Source organism: Carassius carassius, chromosome 7 (genome assembly GCF_963082965.1).
Source record: "Carassius carassius chromosome 7, fCarCar2.1, whole genome shotgun sequence".
NCBI classification, from domain to species: Eukaryota; Metazoa; Chordata; class Actinopteri; order Cypriniformes; family Cyprinidae; genus Carassius; species Carassius carassius.
In genome coordinates, this window is record NC_081761.1 from 38,072,634 (window position 1) to 38,095,508 (window position 22,875).

General features: G+C 39.3%; 1 protein-coding gene across 1 annotated transcript; it reads right to left on the reverse strand.

Annotated features, from left to right (window-relative positions):
* Positions 1–636: 636 nt before the first annotated feature.
* LOC132144166 (deoxynucleoside triphosphate triphosphohydrolase SAMHD1-like) lies at positions 637–17,482 on the reverse strand. Its single transcript, XM_059554928.1, has 9 exons — positions 17,343–17,482; positions 17,162–17,262; positions 16,618–16,726; positions 10,050–10,141; positions 9,776–9,888; positions 9,450–9,586; positions 9,273–9,365; positions 9,098–9,202; positions 637–940 (listed from the first exon to the last, which is right to left on the reverse strand). The coding sequence occupies exons 1-9, from the start codon at positions 17,475–17,477 to the stop codon at positions 776–778; spliced, it is 1,050 nt and encodes a 349-aa protein (XP_059410911.1). The 5' UTR covers positions 17,478–17,482; the 3' UTR covers positions 637–775.
* Positions 17,483–22,875: the final 5,393 nt, after the last annotated feature.

Below are 22,875 nucleotides of genomic sequence, written 5' to 3' on the forward strand. Positions count from 1 at the left end.
AATATAAGTAAAGTTTAACGTTTAAATGCCAGTACAAATTACTACCATATTGATATTGTAAATTATACAAATACAAATACAAATGGTTAACTGAACCGGACCTGTCATTTTACAATTGTTAGCTTGGTTGCGTCATCGGCATTTCTTTTATAAATAACTAGTTAAGTTGTCCAAAGTAATATAACGATACCATTCACAGCATTATTCAAACTGACCTTTTCACTGACGTAATGACGCAATTATGTGCACTTGCTAGCCTGTTCCATTTACGTGTTCTCCGAATGCTAAAGAGGAGTCTCTCCTAGCCTTTGAAGGAAGTGACTTGGAAGGACCAGTCCTGCCAAGGAAGTATCCTTGACATTGAGAAACGCCTCATGTAACACTCCAAAGAGAAAGGAACAATTGAAATCGCATCATATGACCCCTAAAATATGAAAACCCAAGTTTTACTCTCTGTTAATAACTTCTTGCTGCTCCCTTTTGCAAATAAATATGCAACACAGATAAATTAAACCTTTTTTATTAATTCCACATTCATCAGTCCTACACAATCTTAAAACTCATAACTCAACACACGCACAAAAAACAACATGAACGTGTCTGCAACCAGAGTTAAAAAAAAAAAAATTAATTCAGATTAAATTATTGCATTATTCAATAACTATAAACCATTACCTTAAAACTGATTTTAACTGAACGTGCAGATGATTTCTTTGAGTAAATAATTTTTGTGTTACAGTAACAGAAAATATTTATATGTCAATTATTCAGCTGCCTATTTGACTCCAAAATTGGAGCCACACCACATCTGGAAGCACTTCTCTGCCTCCTCCAACTTCTTCTTCTCTTCCTTCTTATCTTCAGCTGCCTGATCATCAGATGGTTTGTAGTAAACTCTGACCATCTCTTCATTAAACCTATTTGGCAGGAAACTGGAGAGCTGAAAATAAGACAAGTAACACAATCAGTTTTCAAAAATATTTTATACAAAGTTCAAGTCTGTCTGCAATTATTTATTTGTTTATTCATTTACTTATTTTTTTTTTTGGGATGTTTCAATCCAAAGTTGTGAATATCGCAAAATGTTAATATTTCATAAAACAAAATCGCCACTTCCTTATAGATTGGTGCCTAACATCACAAATAAAAGACTAATTCACTGCAGAAGTAGAAGTCACTGTTTTTTTATAATTTTTTTTAAATAAATTAATTAAATAATGCTTTTTGGAGGTGGACGACTGCTGTTTAAGAACGCAGTCATTAAAACAGTTCTTGGAGGTCATTATACTGAATCACTTTTATAGTTTATGTATGTGTTCTTATTTATATATGTATATTTTTTTAAATGTGTGTTTTGTATGCATATATTTAGACTTTATCTTGCCATTTCCATCCAGCCTTATTTTTCCTTTTTTTTATGTGATATTTCAAAATGTGCATAAAAAACATGTGGATGGAAACATAGCTTATCACACTCATTTGGAAAAATACATAAAGGTGCAATAGGTGATTGTCTTCAGAATTTGTTTTTGCTATACATACAGACTGTTGGTCTGGGAACGCCCCCCGGAACACCCCGTACATCACGTGACAATCATGCCGAAGAGTTGCTGTGTCGCTTTCTCTACCGCCAATAAACGAACAAATTATGAATTGAAGTTCTACATCCTTCCTAATAAACATACAGAACCAGAAAGGACAAAATGGCTACAAGCAATAGGGCATGAGGATGCTCAAGGGAAGATGTGAAATCCCAAGACTAAGCATGTGTATGTGTACAGTCGGCATTTCATCACAGGTAGGCTACGTTAACATTGTGTTCATTATTAACGTTATCAAAACTGTGTAAGGTTGTGGCATGCATATATAATTACCCTTATCATTCTACCTTAAGCAAAACTATGTAGCCTAATGTCGAACCTTAACTACTCGCATGAAAACGCATCTGCTAAGAAACACTTATTCAATATTCATTTGTTTGTTTCAGAAAGTGGCATAAATATATAATTAGCCTTATCATTTTTACCTGGAGATTCAACCAGATAACAAAATATGTCTGGAAACGACATTTGGTTGGGTCATTGACCCAGTTTTTAATTAAATAAGGGCAATCATACGCTATTGCAGTTCATTTTGCAATGTATCATTGCTGGTCGGTAGGCGTCAATGACTCGCAATACGAAATTTTTGTCATTCAAAAACACACGATGTTCGCTGCGTTTTCCCCCACACCTACTCCAACCTCGCCACACCAGACCATGGCCCAAACTATGACTAGATGCCGACTGAATGTATGCTAGATGAAAGTCTCGTCACAACGCTCGGTCCGAGCATTTTGATTGGATTTCCTACCTGCCTGTCAACAAATGTATTTGCATACCTCTGTGCACCGGTACGCGCAGACACGATATATCATCAGCACGTTCACATACGATATGCAGATAGAGCGAGAATGGTGAGAAGGGTATAACTGCAGCCTGGAGATCTCCAAATAGGGGTGGGATTTCCAAAATGGGGTGGGAGCTCCAAAATAGGGCGTGGCTTCTTCCCATTGAGAGACAGGTGCATGACATGCATGCAAAATTTTTCCCCAAATCCACTTCAGTGCAAACTCCGCCCCACAACTGATTCTGAAGTTTTTATTGGTTGTGTCAGTTAAAGTGTTTCCTAAACTATGCAACAAAAAAATGCTAACCCCTAAACCTACCCCACACCTTACCTTAACCAGTGAAATTGACGGAATGGCAGGACTAGATTAAGAAAGTAAAAAACGCAATCTGCAATGTCACCTTGAACAGATTTTGGCAGTATTTACGACATTCCAGACATTGTTAGGATTGCCCTGCCTACAGTCGCAACACAGAAAAACATACAGGTGGGCTTCCATTGTACAGGCATATGGCCTTACAATTGTAACATTTTTCATGACTGTGACTTTGCACCTTCACAAGTCACAGATTGTCCTTATCCATCTGGGGCTCTTCAACAGAACTCCTCTCCATCTCACCTGCCACCCGGCTCCTCTCCAACTCGTCTGTTGCCCGGCTCCTCTCCAGCTCACCTGCCGCCTGGCTCCTCTCTATCTCACCTGCCACCTGGCTCCTCTCCTCCTTACCTGCTGCCTGGCTCCTCTCCAGCTCACCTGCCGTAGAGGTCTTCACAGTGCACCCGAGACCCATTGACCCGGGATCCATACGAGTTTGAGTCTATATTTTAAATGATCAGCCGGGTCTGGGTCCAGGTCCAGGTCCAGGTCCAGGTCCAGGTCCGAATCTATTACTTCAGGTCCCGGGTCTGTTCAACATTGTGTGTAATACCCGTGCAATCGGAATCATCGGACTAGGAGAACACCGACCGTTATTAGACACTGCTTGTGTTTTTTTTTTGTAACTTGCAACTTGTACAATTAGAAAAAAAAAGTGATCTCGCTCTCGCTTTCTCTCTCTCTGCCATTAGAAGCAGAACGCGCAGACTAAGAGTTAATGCAAGTGGAAGCTGATGTTTTTTTGTTTTTTTTTGCATTGCATATTTAGCATTTAAAATGTAATTTCTATTTTTTTAGGGCAAGGTTTCAACAACATTTATGTTGAATATAATTATGAACTCGCATGCAAATATAATTGAATGCATGTTGACTGCACAGAATGCACAGTTGCACACTTCAAGATGTTTTATGTTTGTTTAATTAAGTCAGATACCCATCATTAAATGGTTTGTTGCCATGCATGGTTTTGTGTGCAGTAGGGAATCAGATCATTTTTTAATATAGAAGTATATTTTATTTCTAATTATTATTTTATGTATTTCTTGGCAGTTATTATTTATATATGTAGGCTTCTACTATGTAGCTAAGTGTCATTTCTGTACTTGTACATTTCTGCAGCTGTTATTATGTTTATATGAAAATGAAAGGAAGCAGTGGAATTTAATATCCTATTTTGTTTTATTGTAAATGTACAGTGAGGAAAATTGCAGTAGCCATAGTCAGCTGACTGATGTTATCAAGCACGATGCTGTTTGCAGAATTATCGGATTTGCGTCGTGACGGATATCACACTCCCGAGTTGAACTCACAAAGTCTGAACTACGGAGGATGCACTTCCAAAATCAGCGTACTTTGTATTGAGAAACACGTGCAGACCTACGTCACCAGTCTATTTGCTTAATCTTCCCGGTACTTTACACCGCGGTGAAAACGCAGAAAGCAACAGGTCTGGGGGGAAAATAGTTCCTGGGGAAAAAAGTTCCTGGTACAAATGTTCCGGGTAATTTCGGTGGAAACGCGGCAATAGTAGTAAATAAAAGTTCAAATCTAAAAAAGCTTGCAGACTTGACACACTCATATTTAATATATTTCAAATCAGCAACAAAATCTGAGGTGAACTGTCACATAAATGTTTTATTTAATGCTCAAATTGTGCTAAAAAACACATTTTAGGTTTAATTCAGCTAGCGAGCATGTGCAGTCTCAAGCACGTGTCATGTTTCTATGGCAATCAGACCTTCTGCAGTGACTTCGACTGCCAAGCTGCACTTTACATTTCCTTCCATTTTCATAATAATATTTATAAACCCTCTTGTAATCTTACAGTTTTAGTGGTCAGATTCAGACTCCATGCAGAGCACAGAGATGATAGCAAATAAATAACGTCAGCGGCCATGGCACTGAACGAGCAATCGCTTTTATAGTTCAAAAGAGCAAAGAGTCGAAGTTATCATGCGAGTTAACTTGAGTCAGAATGTACATGTGCTAAGTTGCATTTGTCATCCGTCACCATGACATCTAGTGGACGTTTGAAGATGAAATAATAAGTGGATTAAAGGGATGGTTCACTTTCAAATTAAATTTTGGTATGTTTTAGCTTACCTCAAGGGCATCCAAGATGTAGGTTTCTTTGTTTCCAAAGTATTTCCCATTTTGATATTTTTAAGGTCAAACCGTTCTTGTCTGTGACTCATATAATGGAGGTCTATGGTCACCACCTCAAAGAGCATGCACAGAGGAGTCCAAATTAAACAATTCCCCATCGTAAGTACACATTGATGACCTAAGACATGAAACGAGCGGTTTGTGTAAGAAAACGAACAGTATTTCAATAGTTTTTACCTCTTGTACACAACCACGTGCAAGTGATCTGAGGGCGCGAGTGCTTCCTGATGTGACGTGCACGTGTGCTCTGGCTTAGTCTGCGCAAGCGCGGAAAGTGCCGGATGTGATCTCTCGCGCGGGTTCAAGTCCAGCTTTTGAAATAATAGACGGGTCCGGGTTGGTTCGGTGTAGCACATTATGGTCTCTTTTGGGTTTGGGCATGAATTTTTGGACCCGTGAAGACCTCTAACCTGCCGCCTGGCTCCTCTCCTCTTTACCTGCCGCCCGGCTCCTCTCCAGCCACTCATGCTGTCCACCTGCACTCTGATGAGATGCTGAGCACCTCGGGGTCCATCATAGGTCAGTTGTTCAGTCCATAACTCATTAGGCCATTTCCAAAAGCAGGCCCAAGGAAAGAGACAGGTAGGGGTAAAAGAAGAGGCGCTTGGAAATTCTCACTGATACACCAGTGAAGCTGGCATTGGAAAAGGTGGAGCGTCGAAAAAGGGAAAAACATCAGAAAAAAATCTTTGGGAGGGACAAAAGCAAAAACAAGAAGGTAAAAAAAAACCTGCCGGGAAAAGGGTGAAGGCTGATAACTCCTCTTCAGAAGAGGAAGATTTCTGTGTTGTCTGCATGGAACCATTTAGAAATTCAAGATCCAAAGAAGTTTGGGTCAAGTGTGTTTTATGTAGCTTATGGGCCCACCAGGCACGCACTCCAGGCCTGACCAATTTCATTTGTCACCATTGTGACTCTAATTAACAATGGATTTAATTTGTTTGTTCTTGTCACCATTGTGACTAAAGAATGCCTTTCATTTGTTATTTTTGTCACCATAGTGACTGATAAAGAATGCATTTCATTTGTTTGTTCTTGTGACCATAGTGACTGATAAAGAATGCATTTCATTTGTTCATTCTTTGGAGTGGGGGTAAATATGTTCATGTTAATTTGCTCTTATTCACACACACACACACACACACACACACCGATATGAATGTGCACGTAGAGACATGCACACAAATGCACACGTATGCATGCACAAAAACGCACAATATGCTCTACACTCCCCATATTCACACATATTTTATTATTGCAGCCATTCATTAAAAATAAAACTGTTGTTGTGGTATATCACTTGGAGTACCCTTAGTTTTTGTGCATTTTGTCTACCTGTTACAACTTACCCCAGTGGTGGGGTAGGTTGTAACAGAGGACCACCTTGTGTCATCATCTCACAAAGTCTGTGATATAGTTGAAGAAATTTAAATTGTTGCCATTTGTAGTAGACAAATGTGGGTACTTTGTCTAAAGGTTTCAGACGTGTAGCTAAAACAAAGGTAGTTTTAGGTGTTGAAGAAAAAAGTGTTACAACCCTACCCTGTCTCCCCTACTTTTACTGTACTATAAAGTTTTCGTTCCTCCATTAAAGCACAATTTCCCGTGCAAACCAGTAAAATCATGTAACCTGACTTTTGCAAAATGGGTCGTGCTTGATTTATTGAAGTATATTTATTAATAAAAGAGTGAAAGAGAATTTAATCTGCTCCTCAGGAAGATATATGCGCTCAGAGACAGAACAGAACACGGACATGTAAAGTCATCTTTTAGCTCAAGGTGCGTGCCTAAACGGTCAAATACACGCAAACATTTTTCAAAATGCTGCGCTTTATGGTTATTCACGTATACCTTTGTCGGTCATGAAATAACTGAACATAAAGAGTTGAGTATATAGAATGAAAATATGCTTGTAACGGTAAACTGGATCTGTGCGGCTCTTAATGTGACAGCGGGCTATTTTCCTGCTGCGACAGTGTGCTTTATTATCAAACAACAAAAGACACATTCAAAATCACACACTGCTCTTGAGTGAAGGGTTTTTGTAGGTTTAAGAAACAAAAAAGTTCTTACAGTGAAAACTATGCTGTTTTATTTTACATTTGATTATTAATTTCTGTAGTAGCCTAGGCTGTAAACTGCTTGAGACTTGCATAAAAACAACAGAATAATAATAATAATAAACATTGAGAAACAGTTTGTTTCATTTGTATCTATTTATTCTACTGTATTTGCCCTTTGCTTTTTTATTACTGACAGTTTAATTATTTTCAATAATTTTGAATAAATCACTCATATAAATTTTTGTTCATATGACCCACTCATAACTGTGTTAAATAACCGTGATTACAATATTGACCAAATTAATCGTTATTATGATTTTTGCCATAATCGAGCAGCCCCACATTATATACACATATATTTCCCCCAGGGAAAGTGCCGCCACACATAGAGTGCAAGTCTATGGAAAACACTGTGATGTATTTGTAGCAGCAGAGGATTTCCCCTTTCCTGTTTCTGTTCGTCATTGCCCTTATATGGGAATGGGTGGATGAGGTAATCAGGGCCAGCGTATTTAAATGGTTAGACAAGAAGCCCTAGAATGTAGGCTTGGTCACACCCGCCCCTCTTCCGGTTTCACTATAGTCCAGGTAAGCGACGGAGGTTATGCACGGTTTCGTGTGGTTTTAAAGTGTTTAGACTGTTTTTATCTTTGAAGGATTGCTGTAACCGTTTCGTCTGCCTACCCTGGGAGTTGCGTCGAGCACTCATAGAAAGCTTTGAGGTATGACGGCGATCACAATCTGTTGTGATGTGGGTTGTATGGGGTTAGTCAAGTTTAATGGGGGTTATTGTGTGTTTTAGAGGAACATTTCGCGAGTGCATCCGGACATCGTGATGTGTGATCCGTGATGTGTGTGTGATTCTCGCGGGGTACGTATGATTTAGTAATGTTTTGTATTGACGATTGGAGTAGATCCTTGTCTGATTGTTATGTTTTGTTTTGCAGTCTTCCGCGTACCACGTGATTTCATTCAGGTCGTGCTGCTGTTTTTCTATGACTAGTTTATTCTTTTGTCCTTCGTGAATAATTATTTTGTTAGGTTTTTCATGACTTTAATAGTCGCTGTGTGTTTTTGATTTAATTTTATGGTTTGGGTTACTGCTATTTCTGTAATTGAGTTGGACTGATCAGTGTGATTTGGGCCGTAGTGCCGTGTGGTGCTATATTAGCGTCTATCTAACGATCATCCATCGAGTATTTTGGGGTCCTCACTGCAAATGAGGTTGGACCGATTATTTATCACCTGTGTACCACCTGATCTGATCAATCATCATAATTGTGATTGATGTGATTATCTTGTATGTGTATCTTCCCTACTAATCTTTTTTTTGTTTCTTTTTCTTTGTTTCGAGTCAAGGCTGAGTGTGCCGAGGGGGAGGCTAGTCACCTGGGTGAACACATTTGCTGTGAGGTTGGAGCACCAGGGTTTGAGCACCTCTTCATATGTAGTTTGCCGTGCACACATAAATGGTTGAGAGCACAATTGTTTACAGCTAGCTTGCCACCCCTAACGGGAGCTTAAGCCTTGCCGTTACATTCTATTTGTAGTAATAATTTTTCTTGTTTGTTTTATTTTGTGGGGACGGTACATACATTTTTGTTTGGTTTAATGTTATTCAGTGCTTGAAAATCAGCGATGTCTGGAGGAATGTTCTTTTAACATTTGATATATTGTGTATTGTTATAATAAACTTGCCAGTTATTTATATTACAAACAAATGGTGCTAGTGGGATATTTTTCCTTTTAAATAAAACCATTAATTCATTGGATGTAGCGACTCTGTCCTTTCTCTGCACCACCGAACCTGGGTCCTTTTTATATTTCCTTGGGTGCAATTCCCAGGGTGGCGTAGTCTGTGCTCTTTTGATTTAGTTATACCAAGAAAAATCATACCGCTCTCGTCACATATTGTTGTAATGTTTCTCTGGTCATCGGGTCTATGTGTGTGTTCATGCACTTAGGGGAAGTGGCTTTAGGCAGCGATTGCAGGGAGGGTGCGATGATGGATTTTAGTGCTATCAGGCTAAAGTTAGCATTTTCTGAAATCTCCTACTGCACCCTTAAAAATTCTGAAATAAAACAGTTAAAGTGTCACGAGTACCTGATAATCTTTAATGGGAGAGGCTTCGTTGGGTTTCCTCTTGCTGTAGAAAAAGACCTTTTCAATTGGGTTTTTGTCCTTCATTCCATGATCCAGATCAACCACCTGAGTAAGATAAAATAGCTAGTTTGTGAAGATATGAAGGCAGATGTGAAGTGTTTGGAACATAACTTACATAAACTGGTAAATCTTCAGCGTTTAGAGAAACAGTCAGGTCTGTAGGTCTGTACTTCTCTAATGCTGTCTTCCATGTTTTCATCAGCTCTCCCTGAATTTTCAGATTCGAGAGGGCTTGTCAGTTCTAGAGGGTTAATCAAACTGTAAGCCAGTGTGCTTTTCACTTCTGTCTAACCTTTGACATGCTGTTCTCAGTCAGTCGAGCTTCTCCAACAAACTTTGGCAGTTTTCTTCTGATGATCTTGTTCAAGATGTCTCTGGATTTCTTCAGATTATCAGAAGTGGAGGACGATATCTGCTCAAAAATCTCATCTGACAGAAGAACAGAAGAGTCATTATTATCATCAATAAAATTTGTTATTTCCTATATGGTATGTCCTGAGACACATTACCACAAGTCTTTAAATGAGGAAATGTGTTTATGTTGGTATAATAGGGCACATATTTACTTCTTTAATTTATAGATTTGTGTGTATATGTGTGTTTTGTGTTTTTGCTGACCTGTGAGTTTGCTGTAGTCCTCTGCAGTGTTTATGGCTTCAGAAATTTTCAGCATATCTTCAGGTTTTCCTTCATGAAGATCACGATCAGCTCGTACAAGTGCTTCTGCAAACCTAACACAGAAAAAAAAAACATCTGAGTTAGTGTTTCAAACATGTATAAGGTGCGGAATCAGTTACTAATTTGTGTAATATCCTGGAAAGGAAAAATTAGAAATGCAAGATTTTTAAATCAGAAGCACAGATATCACCACTGTCCAGATAGAGAAACTCACATGTCTTCAATGATGTTGCAGATCTTGTGCTGATAGGCCTGGCGATGGAGAGTGTATCGAGTGCGAAACATGTCATAAACATTATCAGCCTCCTGTTAGACACACAAACATCATAGTGTCAGAAATGTTTTTTGTCTATAAAAAAGAAAGTCAGTGGGCTCAAGGGTTATTCTGGAGCTCATTGACTCATGGCATGGACAAAAACAATAGAAACATGGTATCACAGGTTTAGAAAAGCAGGAGGATATGTAATTAACTTAAACATACTTTAATTTAAAGTCTTCATTTGAAAGTCATATTAGTATGTCTGACATGATATCTAACTATAACAAATTCTGTATATATTAATAGAGCTTCTGCTAGGGCTGAACAATTAATCCAATTTCTAATCGCAATTACAATTCCCTCAATGCTGCAGAGAAAAATAGTGGAGCAATATCAGAAAGGAGTTTCTTAGAGAAAAATGTCAAATAATGTAAAGTTATCATCATCTACAGTAAATAATATCATCCAAAGATTCAGAGAATTTGGAACAATCTCTGTGCGTAAGGGTCAAGGCCGGAAAACCATACTGGATGCCAGAGATCTTTGGGCCCTTCGACGGCACTGCATCACATACAGGAATGCTACTGTAATGGAAATCACAACAAGGGCTCAGGAATACTACCAGAAAACATTGTCGGTGAACAAAATCCACCGTGCCATTCGCCGTTGCCCGCTATAACTCTATAGGTCAAAAAAGAAGCCATATCTAAACATGATCCAGAAGCGCAGGCATTTTCTCTGGGCCTAGGCTCATTTCGTCAAGTTGGCCGCTGTCTCATCCTAGTTTTGTGTGTTTGTGTGTGTGTGTCTCGTTACGCTGATTGTTTGATGTGGGCATTATGCATCTTGATGTGGGCTGCATGTAATTTCCCCAGCCTATTTAATGCCTTGTCTTTCGTATGTTTGTTAGATCTTTGTTGGAGTTTCCCCATGTTGTTTCCTGTTTGAGTTTGTTGTGTCAAGCTGTACCTTTTCCAGTCTCATTGTGGATTCTACACCTGACTCAACACTCACCAATCCGGGGATTTCTTCACTGTCGTCACTCATCTCAACTGGATTGCGCATTGAAGTCCCTGTGCCACCACTCTCCTGCTGGCTGCAACAGGAAGACCTTTGCTGTTCTCTCAATAAAGAGTTATTTTACTTGTGACTTGCATCCGCTTATGTTTCACGTAACAGAACGATCTGACCATCATTATGGATGCAGCAAGTTCCGCTTCACTTCATCAACCACAGTATTGCTCGTATGGATCAGCAGCAGGAGAGTATCTCCACCACGGGGCATGCTCTGCAAGCGCTTATGACGCAGGTGTCCGAACTCCCAAAAGTTCCAACTCCTGAGTCATCCCACTGCGCCCCCCACACTACTGGAGCCGAGAAACCAACCTGAACCGTGCCTACCCGTTCATCAGAGCTATGCACTTTTCCCTACATCCCAGGACCCTTGAGAGAGAAGAGTCCATGGTGGCGTTTGTACTCACCCTTCTCACGGGTCAGGCGGTGCTATGGGGGACGGCGGTGTGGGAGAACAAGGACCCATGCTGCACCTCGTTCCAGGCACTCGCCACCGAGATAAAGAGGGTCCTCGAACGTGCGGTAGCAGGCAAGGACCCTGCCAGACTCATCGCGGATCTAAGACAAGGTGATCATATGGTAGCTGACTATTCCATCTAGTTCAGGACGTTGGCGGCAGAGTGCAGACGGAATGAAGAGGCGCAGTAGGATATGTTCTTGTATGGGCTGGTTGACCGTATCCAAAGGGAAATATACATCTTGGACCTCCCCCAGAGTCTCAACAGACTTGTCAACCTGGTGTTGCATGTAGATCCTTGTCTCAACCGCCTTGAGCGGTGCACTCATCCTAACCGCAGATCCGAGGCGCTGAAGGCCAATCAACCAGCGAGGGAGACATGGTTGGCCCCGTCGCCGATCCTGAGCCCATGGACGTAGGGAGATCCGGAAGACTTTGTCTATACTGTGGAGGAACGGGCCATTTCCTACATTCATGTCCAGTAAAAGAGCAGGCCCGATAGTATTGAATAGTCTACTATCGGGTGGGATCTCCGCCGAGAAGTTCTCACAATCCACTCTTCTTCCGGTAAGACTGAGATGGGCCAATCACACTCACACCTGCCAAGCTTTACTGGACTCCAGAGCCAAGGGTAATTTCATGGACACTCACTTCGCCCAGAAATTCCAACTCCCCATCACACCACTCACCAGACAGGTCTCTGTTAGTGCGCTCAATGGACAGAAACTACCCAGTATCTCCCTTACTACCTGTCCAATAACCCTTACCACGTCAGGCAACCACACTGACACCATCACGGTTTTCCTCATGGACTCCCCTCTGGCACCTATAGTTCTCGTTCACCCCTGGCTTACTCAACACAACCCCAGGGTGGATTGGCACCAGCACTTAAACTCAGAATGGAGCACTCAGTGTTGTGAGTCTTATCTTGTGTCTGCTTGTCCTTCTGTTTCTGTGTTTCAGGAGAAGGCAGTGGACTTATCAAAAGTGCCGTGGAGTTCCTGGATCTGAGGGAAGTGTTCAGTCCCGTGCTGCTTCTCTCCCTCCGCATCATCCCTATGACTGTGCTATATATTTATTGCCAGGTAAGTCTCCGTTTAAAGGCAAGCTTTACTCTCTTTCTGCTCCCGAGAGGGAGGCCATAGAGAAATATATTTCTGATTCTCTGGCAGCGGGGTTCTTCCGACCTTCATCTTCTCCAGCGGGGGCGGGGTTCTTTTTTGTGGGGAAGAAGGATGGTTCCTTGCGACCTTGTATTGATTAACTAGGACTGGACAACATCACGGTAAAGCATACCTAACCTTTGCCGTTGATGTCTTCAGCTTTCGAGGGGTTGCAGGGAGCATCCATTTTCATAAAATTGGATTTACGTAACGCTTATCATTTGGTTCACATTCGGAAGGGGGATGAATGGAAAACCACTTTTAACACCCCCAGAGGGCATTTTTAATATTTGGTTATGCCGTTCGGGCTTTCCAACTCCCCAGCAGTTTTCCAGGCACTCGTGAATGACGTGTTGAGAGACATGGTAGATCATTTCATATATGTCTACCTGGATGACATATTGATTTTTTCATCTTCTCTCCAGGAACACTTTCAGCATGTCAGACGAGTGCTTCAGAGGCTGCTAGAGATTTGTATTTTTGTCAAGGCGGAGAAATGCGATTTTCATGCACAGTCTGTTTCTTTTATAGGATACATCATCTCGTCTGAGGGAGTACATATGGATCCTGACATGGTTAAGGCTGTGGTAGATTGGCCAAGTCCAGATTCCCATAAGGCCCTAAAAAGTTTTCTGGGGTTTGCCAATTTTTATCTGAGTTTCATGCGCAATTTCAGCCAACTAGCAGCTCCTCTGACTGCCTTGACCTCCCCCAGAATGACGTTCAGGTGGTCTGATACAGATGAGGCTGTATTCGCTAAATTTAAGAGCCGCTTCATTTCAGCCCCCATTCTCATAGCCCCTGATCCTTCACGTCAGTTCATGGTGGAGGTCGATGCGTCAGAGGTATAGAAGGGGCAGTTCTATCTCAACGTTCTTCTACAGATGACAAGATGCATCCCTGTGCATTTTTTTCCCCATCGTTTATCACCCGCCAAATGTAATTATGATATTGGGAACAGAGAGTTGTTGGTAGTCAAATTAGTGTTGGAAGAATGCTGTCATTGGTTAGAAGGGTCGGGGGTACCTTTTATCATTTGGACGGATCATAAAAACCTGGAATATATCAGGTCTGCTAAAAGACTTAAGTGGCAGGCTCGGTGTGCACTTTTTTTCGGATGATTTGATTTTTCTCTTTCGTACCGCCCGGATTCCAAAAATGTCAAACCGATTCTTTGTCACATATTTTTGATCCTTCCGAACGCCCATCTACTCCCGAGTGTATTTTACCAGAACATTAGTGGTCTCCACTCTGACATGGGTGGTCGAATCGAGGGTCAGAACGGCCGAAGGGGTAACGCCTCCACCCAGTTGGCCACCGAATAGATTATTTGTGCCGGAGGGGTTAAGGTCTGACTTCATTCAGTGGCGGCCTTTTTTCCAATGTTGCGTGTCATCCAGGAGTTAATCGCACCAGTTTTTTGTCAAGCAACTATTCTGGTGGCCATTGATGGCTCATGACATTCATAATTTTGTTTTTGGCTTGGAAAATGGTTGTTTTGACCGTAGTGGACCGGTTCTCAAAGGCGGCTAATTTTATTCCCTTGCCCAAATTACCATCTGCCAAGGAGACAGCGGTAACTGTCGTAGATCCCGTCTTTCGGCTATATGCCCTCCCGATGGACATGGTTTCCGACAGAGGACCCCAATTTGTGTCCAAATTTTGGCAGGAGTTTTGTAAGTTATTGGGTGTAACTATCAGTCTATCTTTTCTGGGTTCCATCCCCAAAGCAATGGCCAAACCGAGAGAGCCAACCAAGATTTGGAGAGAGTGTTGCGCTGTTTGATATCCAAGAACCCTTCCTCCTGGAGTCAGCAACTCTCTATGGTTGAGTACGCTCATAACAGTGTAATCCACGGGCCTTTCTCTGTTTGAATGTAGCTTAGGTTACCAGCCACCTATTTTTTCCAGTCTGGAATTCGATGTCGGGTTCCTCTCTGCCCATGCCTTCATCCAGAGGTGCCGCCACACTTGGAGTAGAGCCTGTGAGACTCTTCTTCAGGTGGTGGAGCACACCAAGGTCCAGACCGATTACCACCGGTCAAAGCCTCCCGTATAAGTTGTGGGTCAAAAAGTGTGGCTTTCTACCAAAAACATTCTGCTCCGCTCCATATCTAACAAGTTAGCTCCAAAATGTATTGGCCTTTTTCCTGTCACCAAGATCATTAGTTTGGTGGCAGTCCAACTCAAACTTCTTCCAACGTACAGGAAGATTAATCTCGCCTTCCATGTATCAAAGATTAAACCCGTGTTTCATTCACACGGGGAACCAACATATTCGCTGAACCATATTCCGTACTCGAGATGGAGGGGACGTGGATTCAAATACTTGGTGGACTGGGAAGGTTACGGCCCGGAGGAGAGAAGTTGGGTACCTGCTAGGGACATCCTGGATCACTCCCTTATCGATGATTACAATGGACAGGTAGGATCGTCTGTGAACGCGTAGCCGTTCCTAAGGGGGAGGGTACTGTCAACTTTCATCTGCTTATCTTTCACGTAACATATTTAAAATGGACTGTGGCAAAGTGGAAAACTGTTCTGTGGTCAGACGAATCAAAAATGAAGTTATTTTTGGAATACTGGGACGCCATGTCATCCGGACTAAAGAGGACAATGACAAACCAACTTGTTATCAGCGCTCAGTTCAGAAGCCTGCATCTCTGATGGTATGGGGTTGCATGAGTGCGTGTAGCATGGGCAGCTTACACATCTGGAAAGGCACCAACAATGCTGAAAGGTATATCCAAGTTCTAGATCCACATATGCTCCCATACAGACATTGTCCCTCTCAGGGAAGACCTTGCATTTTCCAACATGACAATGTCAGACTACATACTGCATCGATTACAACATGATGGCTGCGTAGAAGAAGGATCCGGGAACTGAAATGGCCAGCCTGCAGTCCAGATCTTTCACCCATAGAAAAAATTTAGCACATCATAAAGAGGAAGATGCAACAAAGAAGACCTAAGACAGATGAGCAACTAGAAGCCTGTATTAGACAAGAATGGGACAACATTCCTATTCCTAAACTTGAGCAACTTGTCTTCTCGGTCCACAGACGTTTGCAGACTGTTATAAAAAGAAGAGGGGATGCCACACAGTGGTAAACATGGCCTTGTCCCAACTTTTTTGGAATATGTAGCTCTCATGTAATCCAAAATGAGCCAATATTTGGCATGATATTTCAAAATGTCTCACTTTCAATATTTTATATGTTATCTATATTCTATTGTGAATAAAATATAAATTTATGAGATTTGTAAATTATTCCATTCTGTTTTTACTCACAATTTCTACAGTGTCCCAACTTTTTTGGAATCAGGTTAGTACTTAATCTGCAATTAATCGGTCAAAGCGGCAATTAATCTTTCGAAGTCCACTTATGTTTTTCTGCATGCTTAAGATGCATTTTTTTCTTTCTACATGTTATCTTAAGGGCTTTTCCCATTATTTACCATTTAGTTTTAGTATAACATTAGAATACCACTATAATATATAATATTACAATATTTTTACTTGTTTATAATTTTAAGAAGAAACGAATCCGATGTATAGTTGACATTTGAGGCTTAATACTATAGAAATGCACTAAAAAATTCAGTTAGAGTGTTTTCATATTGTTTATTTTCATCTAAAATTATGGCATGCAGTTTCATCATTCAATGTAAATTGTGATAATTGTAATCAATAATCACAATTACTATTTCAAGGGAATAATCAACAAATATGATTTCTGTCATAATCGTGCAGCCCTACCGTCATATGCCATACACAGAGTGGGTGTGTTTGGTTTGAAATAATGTGTGATGATTGTATGAGGTACCTTGTCTCTGAAGCAGATGTGATTTCTTTCGTTCACTTCACAGACTCGAGCAAACTTCAGCAGACGCTGATGGTCAAAACTGTTTCGAATGCCCAGGTGATGACAGTCTCTGTCAAATAAATATTCAATATGAAAACACAGTGGATGCATAAATAATAGGATCATCTTTATCACAGCTTGTTTATGTTTTTGTCATTTCATGGGTGCCTATTAAATAACAAAAGGTTAAATAAAAACTTTAAATACGAAATAAAAAGATTTTACCTTGACCAATATTGACAAGACAATAAGACATGGTTGAAGTACAGCTGTGAATATATATACATTACTAAAATGATTACACCATAGAAGATATTTTCTCAGGTTTTTTTTAGGCTCTTAAAGTGAGTAATGGTTTTATATTTGTCTGGCATTTGTGACGTCAAATCTCAGAATAATCACTAGTGATTCAGCCAATCAGTATTGCCATTTACCTGCAGATCCAGAGACATTAGTCACATGACATCAAAAGCCCTTGCATCTGTGCAAAATGTCTAATATTTACCGTGCAAAATAGTCCCATTTGTCCACATCGATGCCATTCTGTTTATTTGCCACAATCTCATACAGGAAGGATTTGTCTTCATCTCTGCCCTCGTATCTCCACTGAAAAGAAGAGCGGTTCAGACTTCATTCTACTGAACTGTCGATTTTATTAACACACCATAAACAATATCAGTCTGTACCTCTGAAGTTTTTGCCCCTTCGATTAACTCTTTAATGAAGGTGATGTCTCTATTATCCAGTCCATGTTCTTTCAACACGTCTTCATTCTCAGCCTTCAGACTCCTCACAATGTCATCGAACATCTGGACTGACATCTGCTCATGCTGCAGTAAATACAGAAACATAGATGGCATCATGAATACATGTAGTACACAACCAGTTGCTTTGGCTGCATGAGCAGTGTGTTTGCGCTTACCTTCCAGTTTTCAGGGATGTCATCATGCAGCCCTAAGAAAAAGAAGCAGCTCTCAGGTTGAAAGTCATATTTTACATTATATTTGATTTAAGTTTATTACAAACTTTTCCAGTAATATTTACAAGACATACATTTACAACAGTTCTACATGTCGAAATGTAAAAATTATTTGAGAGGAAACCTGTCCACAGATTCTTCTGATTAGATTAGCCACTTACCTCTTAATTTTTTTATTTTTTTGGCTTCTGGAATAACCAGACCATCAAATACATGAGAAAACGGACCATGACCTAAAAAAAGAAAGAGAAAAAGAAAATGCATGTTTTACAGTCTTATGTTTCTTTTTCTGTCTTATGTGTCTTTATGTCCATTTTGCACATGATCTCTAAAAGTAATCACCGTTTGAAACTTGCCGTATCTTCTTGTTTATCAAATGTATAGACTAAACAGGATTCTAGTTTTGGGCCACTAAACTCTGTGTCCATTTTGTTTCAAATATCACAAAACGATCAGTAATAACTATTACTGTACTTATTACTGTCCTGTGTAGCTAAGGTCAACATAAATCTCTGCTGAAGTTTACGAAGGTTTGGGTGAAATGGACACCATTACAAATACAAAAATAGTATTAAATTAAATATATTCTTAGTATTAATTAACTTTTGAACAACACTTTGGGAGAAAATAACAAAATGTTAAAAATAACAAGAGATGAAGATTCCAGTAGAAATAGTTCATAAATAAGTATTAGCACTACTCACCCAAGTCGTGACACAGACCAGCGATCTGAACACACAGGAAATCCTGTTTGGTAATTTTGAGCTCTGGCTGATTGTTGTGAAGAACTTTTACCAGACGTCCTGCTAAATGTGCCACACTAAAACACAAACACACACACACACACACACACACACACACACCCCCGCGTGACTTTACCTTAACAAAATCGAAAGCACTGAATCTAACAAAAAGATTAATATTGTTTTTTTTTTTTTTTTGCTTGCATGTCATGTGACTGTTATTCATCACATGGAAGAGCATGCCTTACCTTTTTTATATTATTTAATTTTTTATTTTGAATATTTAATTATGAATTCAGTCTCACCCAAGTGAGTGTTCAAAGCGATTGTGAGAAGCACCCGGATACACTAGATATGTTCCTCCCAGCTGTTTGATGTGTCTGAGTCTCTGAAACTGAGGAGTGTCAATGATCTTCACCAGCAGTGGGTGCAGCTCCATGTGTCCATGAATGGGGTCATTGAAGATCTACAGGATTAAAAAAAAAAATAAAAAAATCCCTGGTTTATCTCACTAAAATTAATTTGTGACTCAATGTACGAAGTTCTGAGGATATTCCCTGTTAGCTGGGTTTATGAGTGAGTCATTTAATCATTCGCTCAACTGATTTCCAATGATTCATTGGCTGATCTGGTTCATTCAGAAACAGAAATCTGCTCTAGTCAGTTTTTTAATCCTGCTTCTACAACACATGTATTCCGCTTTTGAAATCGCTTTTGAATGACACCTTGCTGTTCAATTTTCACTTTCATATTTGCAATCATGCTCACTCTGCATAAAGGGAGCACATCTTACAAAATCAGATATTTGTCAATGAGTTTGTCAATGAGCTCAGGATCTGTTGAGCAGCAAATCCTTCAGCATGGTTTTGTCAGTCAACTCCTGTATGGAGCAGAGGGGAGGTTTTCAGTTTATAACTGTAGTGAACGTTTCCAAATTGAACTAAATGATTTTTATTTCTATTCTACGACATAAAACAGACTGCTTACGCCCCACTCGTGACTTTTTTTAATTGTTGTGTTTCTTTAAAAGATGGTTTATAGCAAGTTGCTAAATGGGACTGTGGGCGATGTCAGAGGCATGAATGTCATCACTCCAAACAGTTGATCAATTTACAGTGTTTTCCAGTAGTAGTATAATTTGTAATACAATTAATTGTAGTATAACTAATTTATTGTTTCCAGTATTTTATATTGTTGGTCGACAATGTTTTTTTTTTTGTAATGGAACACAAGTCTAAAGATGGAAGATGCTCGTTTTATCACTTTCCTACTGATGCGGAGAATCTGGCTTTGTAAGGTAAAATCATATTACGAATTTCCATGTAAACACCACATTTAATGGCTTAGTCATGGTGAAAGTAACTTTAGCTATGTATAGCGCTTAAAGCCACATAAAATGTAAATGTTTACGGCCACATGAAGATGTTAGAAAGCATAGATTGAGGATTTCCTACACAGCAAAAAATCCAGAGTGAAATTAACTCTGCTGGGAGTTCATGTGAGACAACACTCAAGAGTGTGAAAGTGTTAAAATAGGAGTGTTAAATTAACACTGAAGCTGAGTTAAAGTTAATGAGATAATTAAGTGATTAATTGATGAATGATTGACCATTATTGTCGAGACCTGATGTTAACATGCAGAATCAACAAAGACGAAAATCACTATTTTAATGGTGTCACCATTATAGTGGTCAGTGTTTGCTTTAGTTGGGCTCTTGACCCCTAAAACTTTAAAGTCAGATTTTAATTAGAGTGTGGTCTCACATGTACTCCCAGCAGAGTTAATTTCTCTCAGTTTATCAACATTTTGTGTAACTTTCCTAGCCTAACAAAGCTGAAATGTGGTACTTTATTCACTAAAATAAGTTTAATCTGACCATATCCAAAAACTCGCTCACTCTAGTTATGATTATTTCATTTATTCACTATACTGTTTATTATTAATGTATCATTTCAGTTTTAGTTTGGATCTAGTTTTGTATTTATTCAAATTTATATGAAAAGGTTCATGTAGTGTGAATTAAAATTCATATACAGAGTAAATCCTTTTCAGTGAACACATTAAAAATAAGTTAGAAAAAGTTTTGCGAAGCGTGGAGGTGGTGACGCTGAAGTCGAGCGCCCGTGGTGCTGTAGATCAATTGTAGCCTGAGTTTAGCTTTTAAATTCTGGTGCTTTTATTTAGGCTTCAAAATTCATCAAAGTTATATTACTTCGTGAAGATTATCTTGATGGACAAAACGTGTACGTTTCATGAACTATGGTTGAACACAGAGCTTATTTTTTTTAAATCCTATAGGCTTTTTGTCGAGGTAACAGCCGATCCACCTCCAGAGTGACATCATAGATCCCCCACTCTATTTACATTAAATACTAGCTTCACTGACAGTCTCAGTTTGCGCATGCATGATAAATCCAATACTGCACAGATGCATCAAACATCCAATACATATAGGATCTGATCCAGCTATGTCATCATGACAGGCTGCAGCCAGGACCCTTTGTTCTATTCTGCAAAAGAGGGCAGGGATCAGCAGCTCATTTGCATTTAAAGAGACAGGCACGAAAAAAAAGTTCTGTTTCTGCTTTCACTCAAAATAGGGATTTTTTGAAATGATAAATGATCTGTGGGGTATTTTTTTTCTATATATATATATATATATATATAGTTTCTGAATGGAATTAACTGTCTCCAGAAAAGTTTCAATGGCATTTTCATTTTATCTGATGAAGTAGTGTTTATGAGCACTGCTTTGTTTATAGCTATCACCAGGAAAACCACATTATTTGTGACGTTCCAAAAGTGCTCCTGCTGGCAGAGGAATGTGCATTTTCATTAATCCCATCTGCAGTTTTTGTTCAGAAAAATTGATAATTTATATGATAATTTATACTTCTGACTCATCCCTTTCTTAAAAAATGATTTAAAGCCTCGATTGTGAAGTTGATCATTTAAGAATTTATTTTGCTTCTGTGAAAACCCATATCTCAACTGTAAATCAAATGATTTTTCTTGGTCTACAACATGAAAGTAAGCCATTATAACACATACATAAAAAATTTAGAAACATTGGACACTATTGGGTGTAACTTTTGGGCACCATTGTGCAGCACCAAGCATCACACAAAACACCTCAAGGTGGATCTAGGTAAATGTGTGCAAATGTATAGGGCCCCATAGATTTTGCCTGGTGCCCCCAAATCACTAAATATGCACACTGACATAATGTGATGACTTGGCATTTCAGTATAAAGATAACAAATAATTATCTACTAAATGAATACTGTTGACAACATAACTATAGACTGTTATGTTTCTGCATGGAAGTGAGAATAAAATGATACCATCGTCAGAATATTTTTTTACCTTCATTTGTTCTTTTGAGAAGTTTAAAGAGTATTTCTTCAGGATGTCCTGCAATTCATCCTTGATAATCTCCCATAACTGTTGCTTCTCAGGCTCTGGAAAGGAATGACATTTTAAATACTCAGTATAATATATATATATATATATATATATATATATATATATATATATATATATATATATATATATATATATATATATATATATATATATATATATATATGTATGTATGTATGTATATGTATATATGCTGTATGCAATTGCTATGGCAAATCTCGGCTACCCTTACACAGTACATGTAGCACAGTTTATATATATATATATATAAATATATATATATATATATATATATAATATGTACAGGATAATACATTAATAATACCACTAACATTCACTAATATAATATAACACATATATAAAATTGTCCCATACAAAATTTAGGCTGAATTGATATTCAAGTAGTGTGACTAGTTTTAGGGGTTCGAGTAGATGATGTTCTGTTTATGTCCCTCTGACGTAGTTCCTGTGGGTGGATTTTCCTCTTGCAAAACAGTAGGCTGTCTTTCTACCTTGATAAATCTATCGGGTTTACTGTCTTTACAGAACAGGTTATGTGATGACAGGAGTTGAAAGACTGGATATAATGTGTTGCTTCATTTTTCAGTAATCTAATTCCTTGAAGCCTATTTTGAAAACAGAAAATTACTCTATACGCAAATGAACCTTACATTTACATCCACACACAACACATCTGTCTTCCCTTACCTTCACTTGCTTCATAGGACTTTTTTAGATCCTGGAGACTTTTCCTGTAATCGGAGAGAGTTTTCCTGGTTTGTTCAGATCGAGGCATCTTCTCTTTTATTTTATTCTTGTGGGTTGTTAGAAAACTCGAGTGAAGCAATAAAGGTCTGTTTATCTGCTTAGAGATTTCACAGCTCCAGCAGCTCAACTTACTCGCAGGAACACACGTTCAGGACAGTCGTGCCATTTTGAGGGTGTGTCTCAGACCAGCCTGGTTTCATTGTTTAGATGCAGGTATTAGTGTGTTCCTGTGACTCAGTGGTAGAGCATTGTGATATCAGTGCAAAAGGTTGTGGGTTCAATTCCCAGGGAACACATGTTAGGTA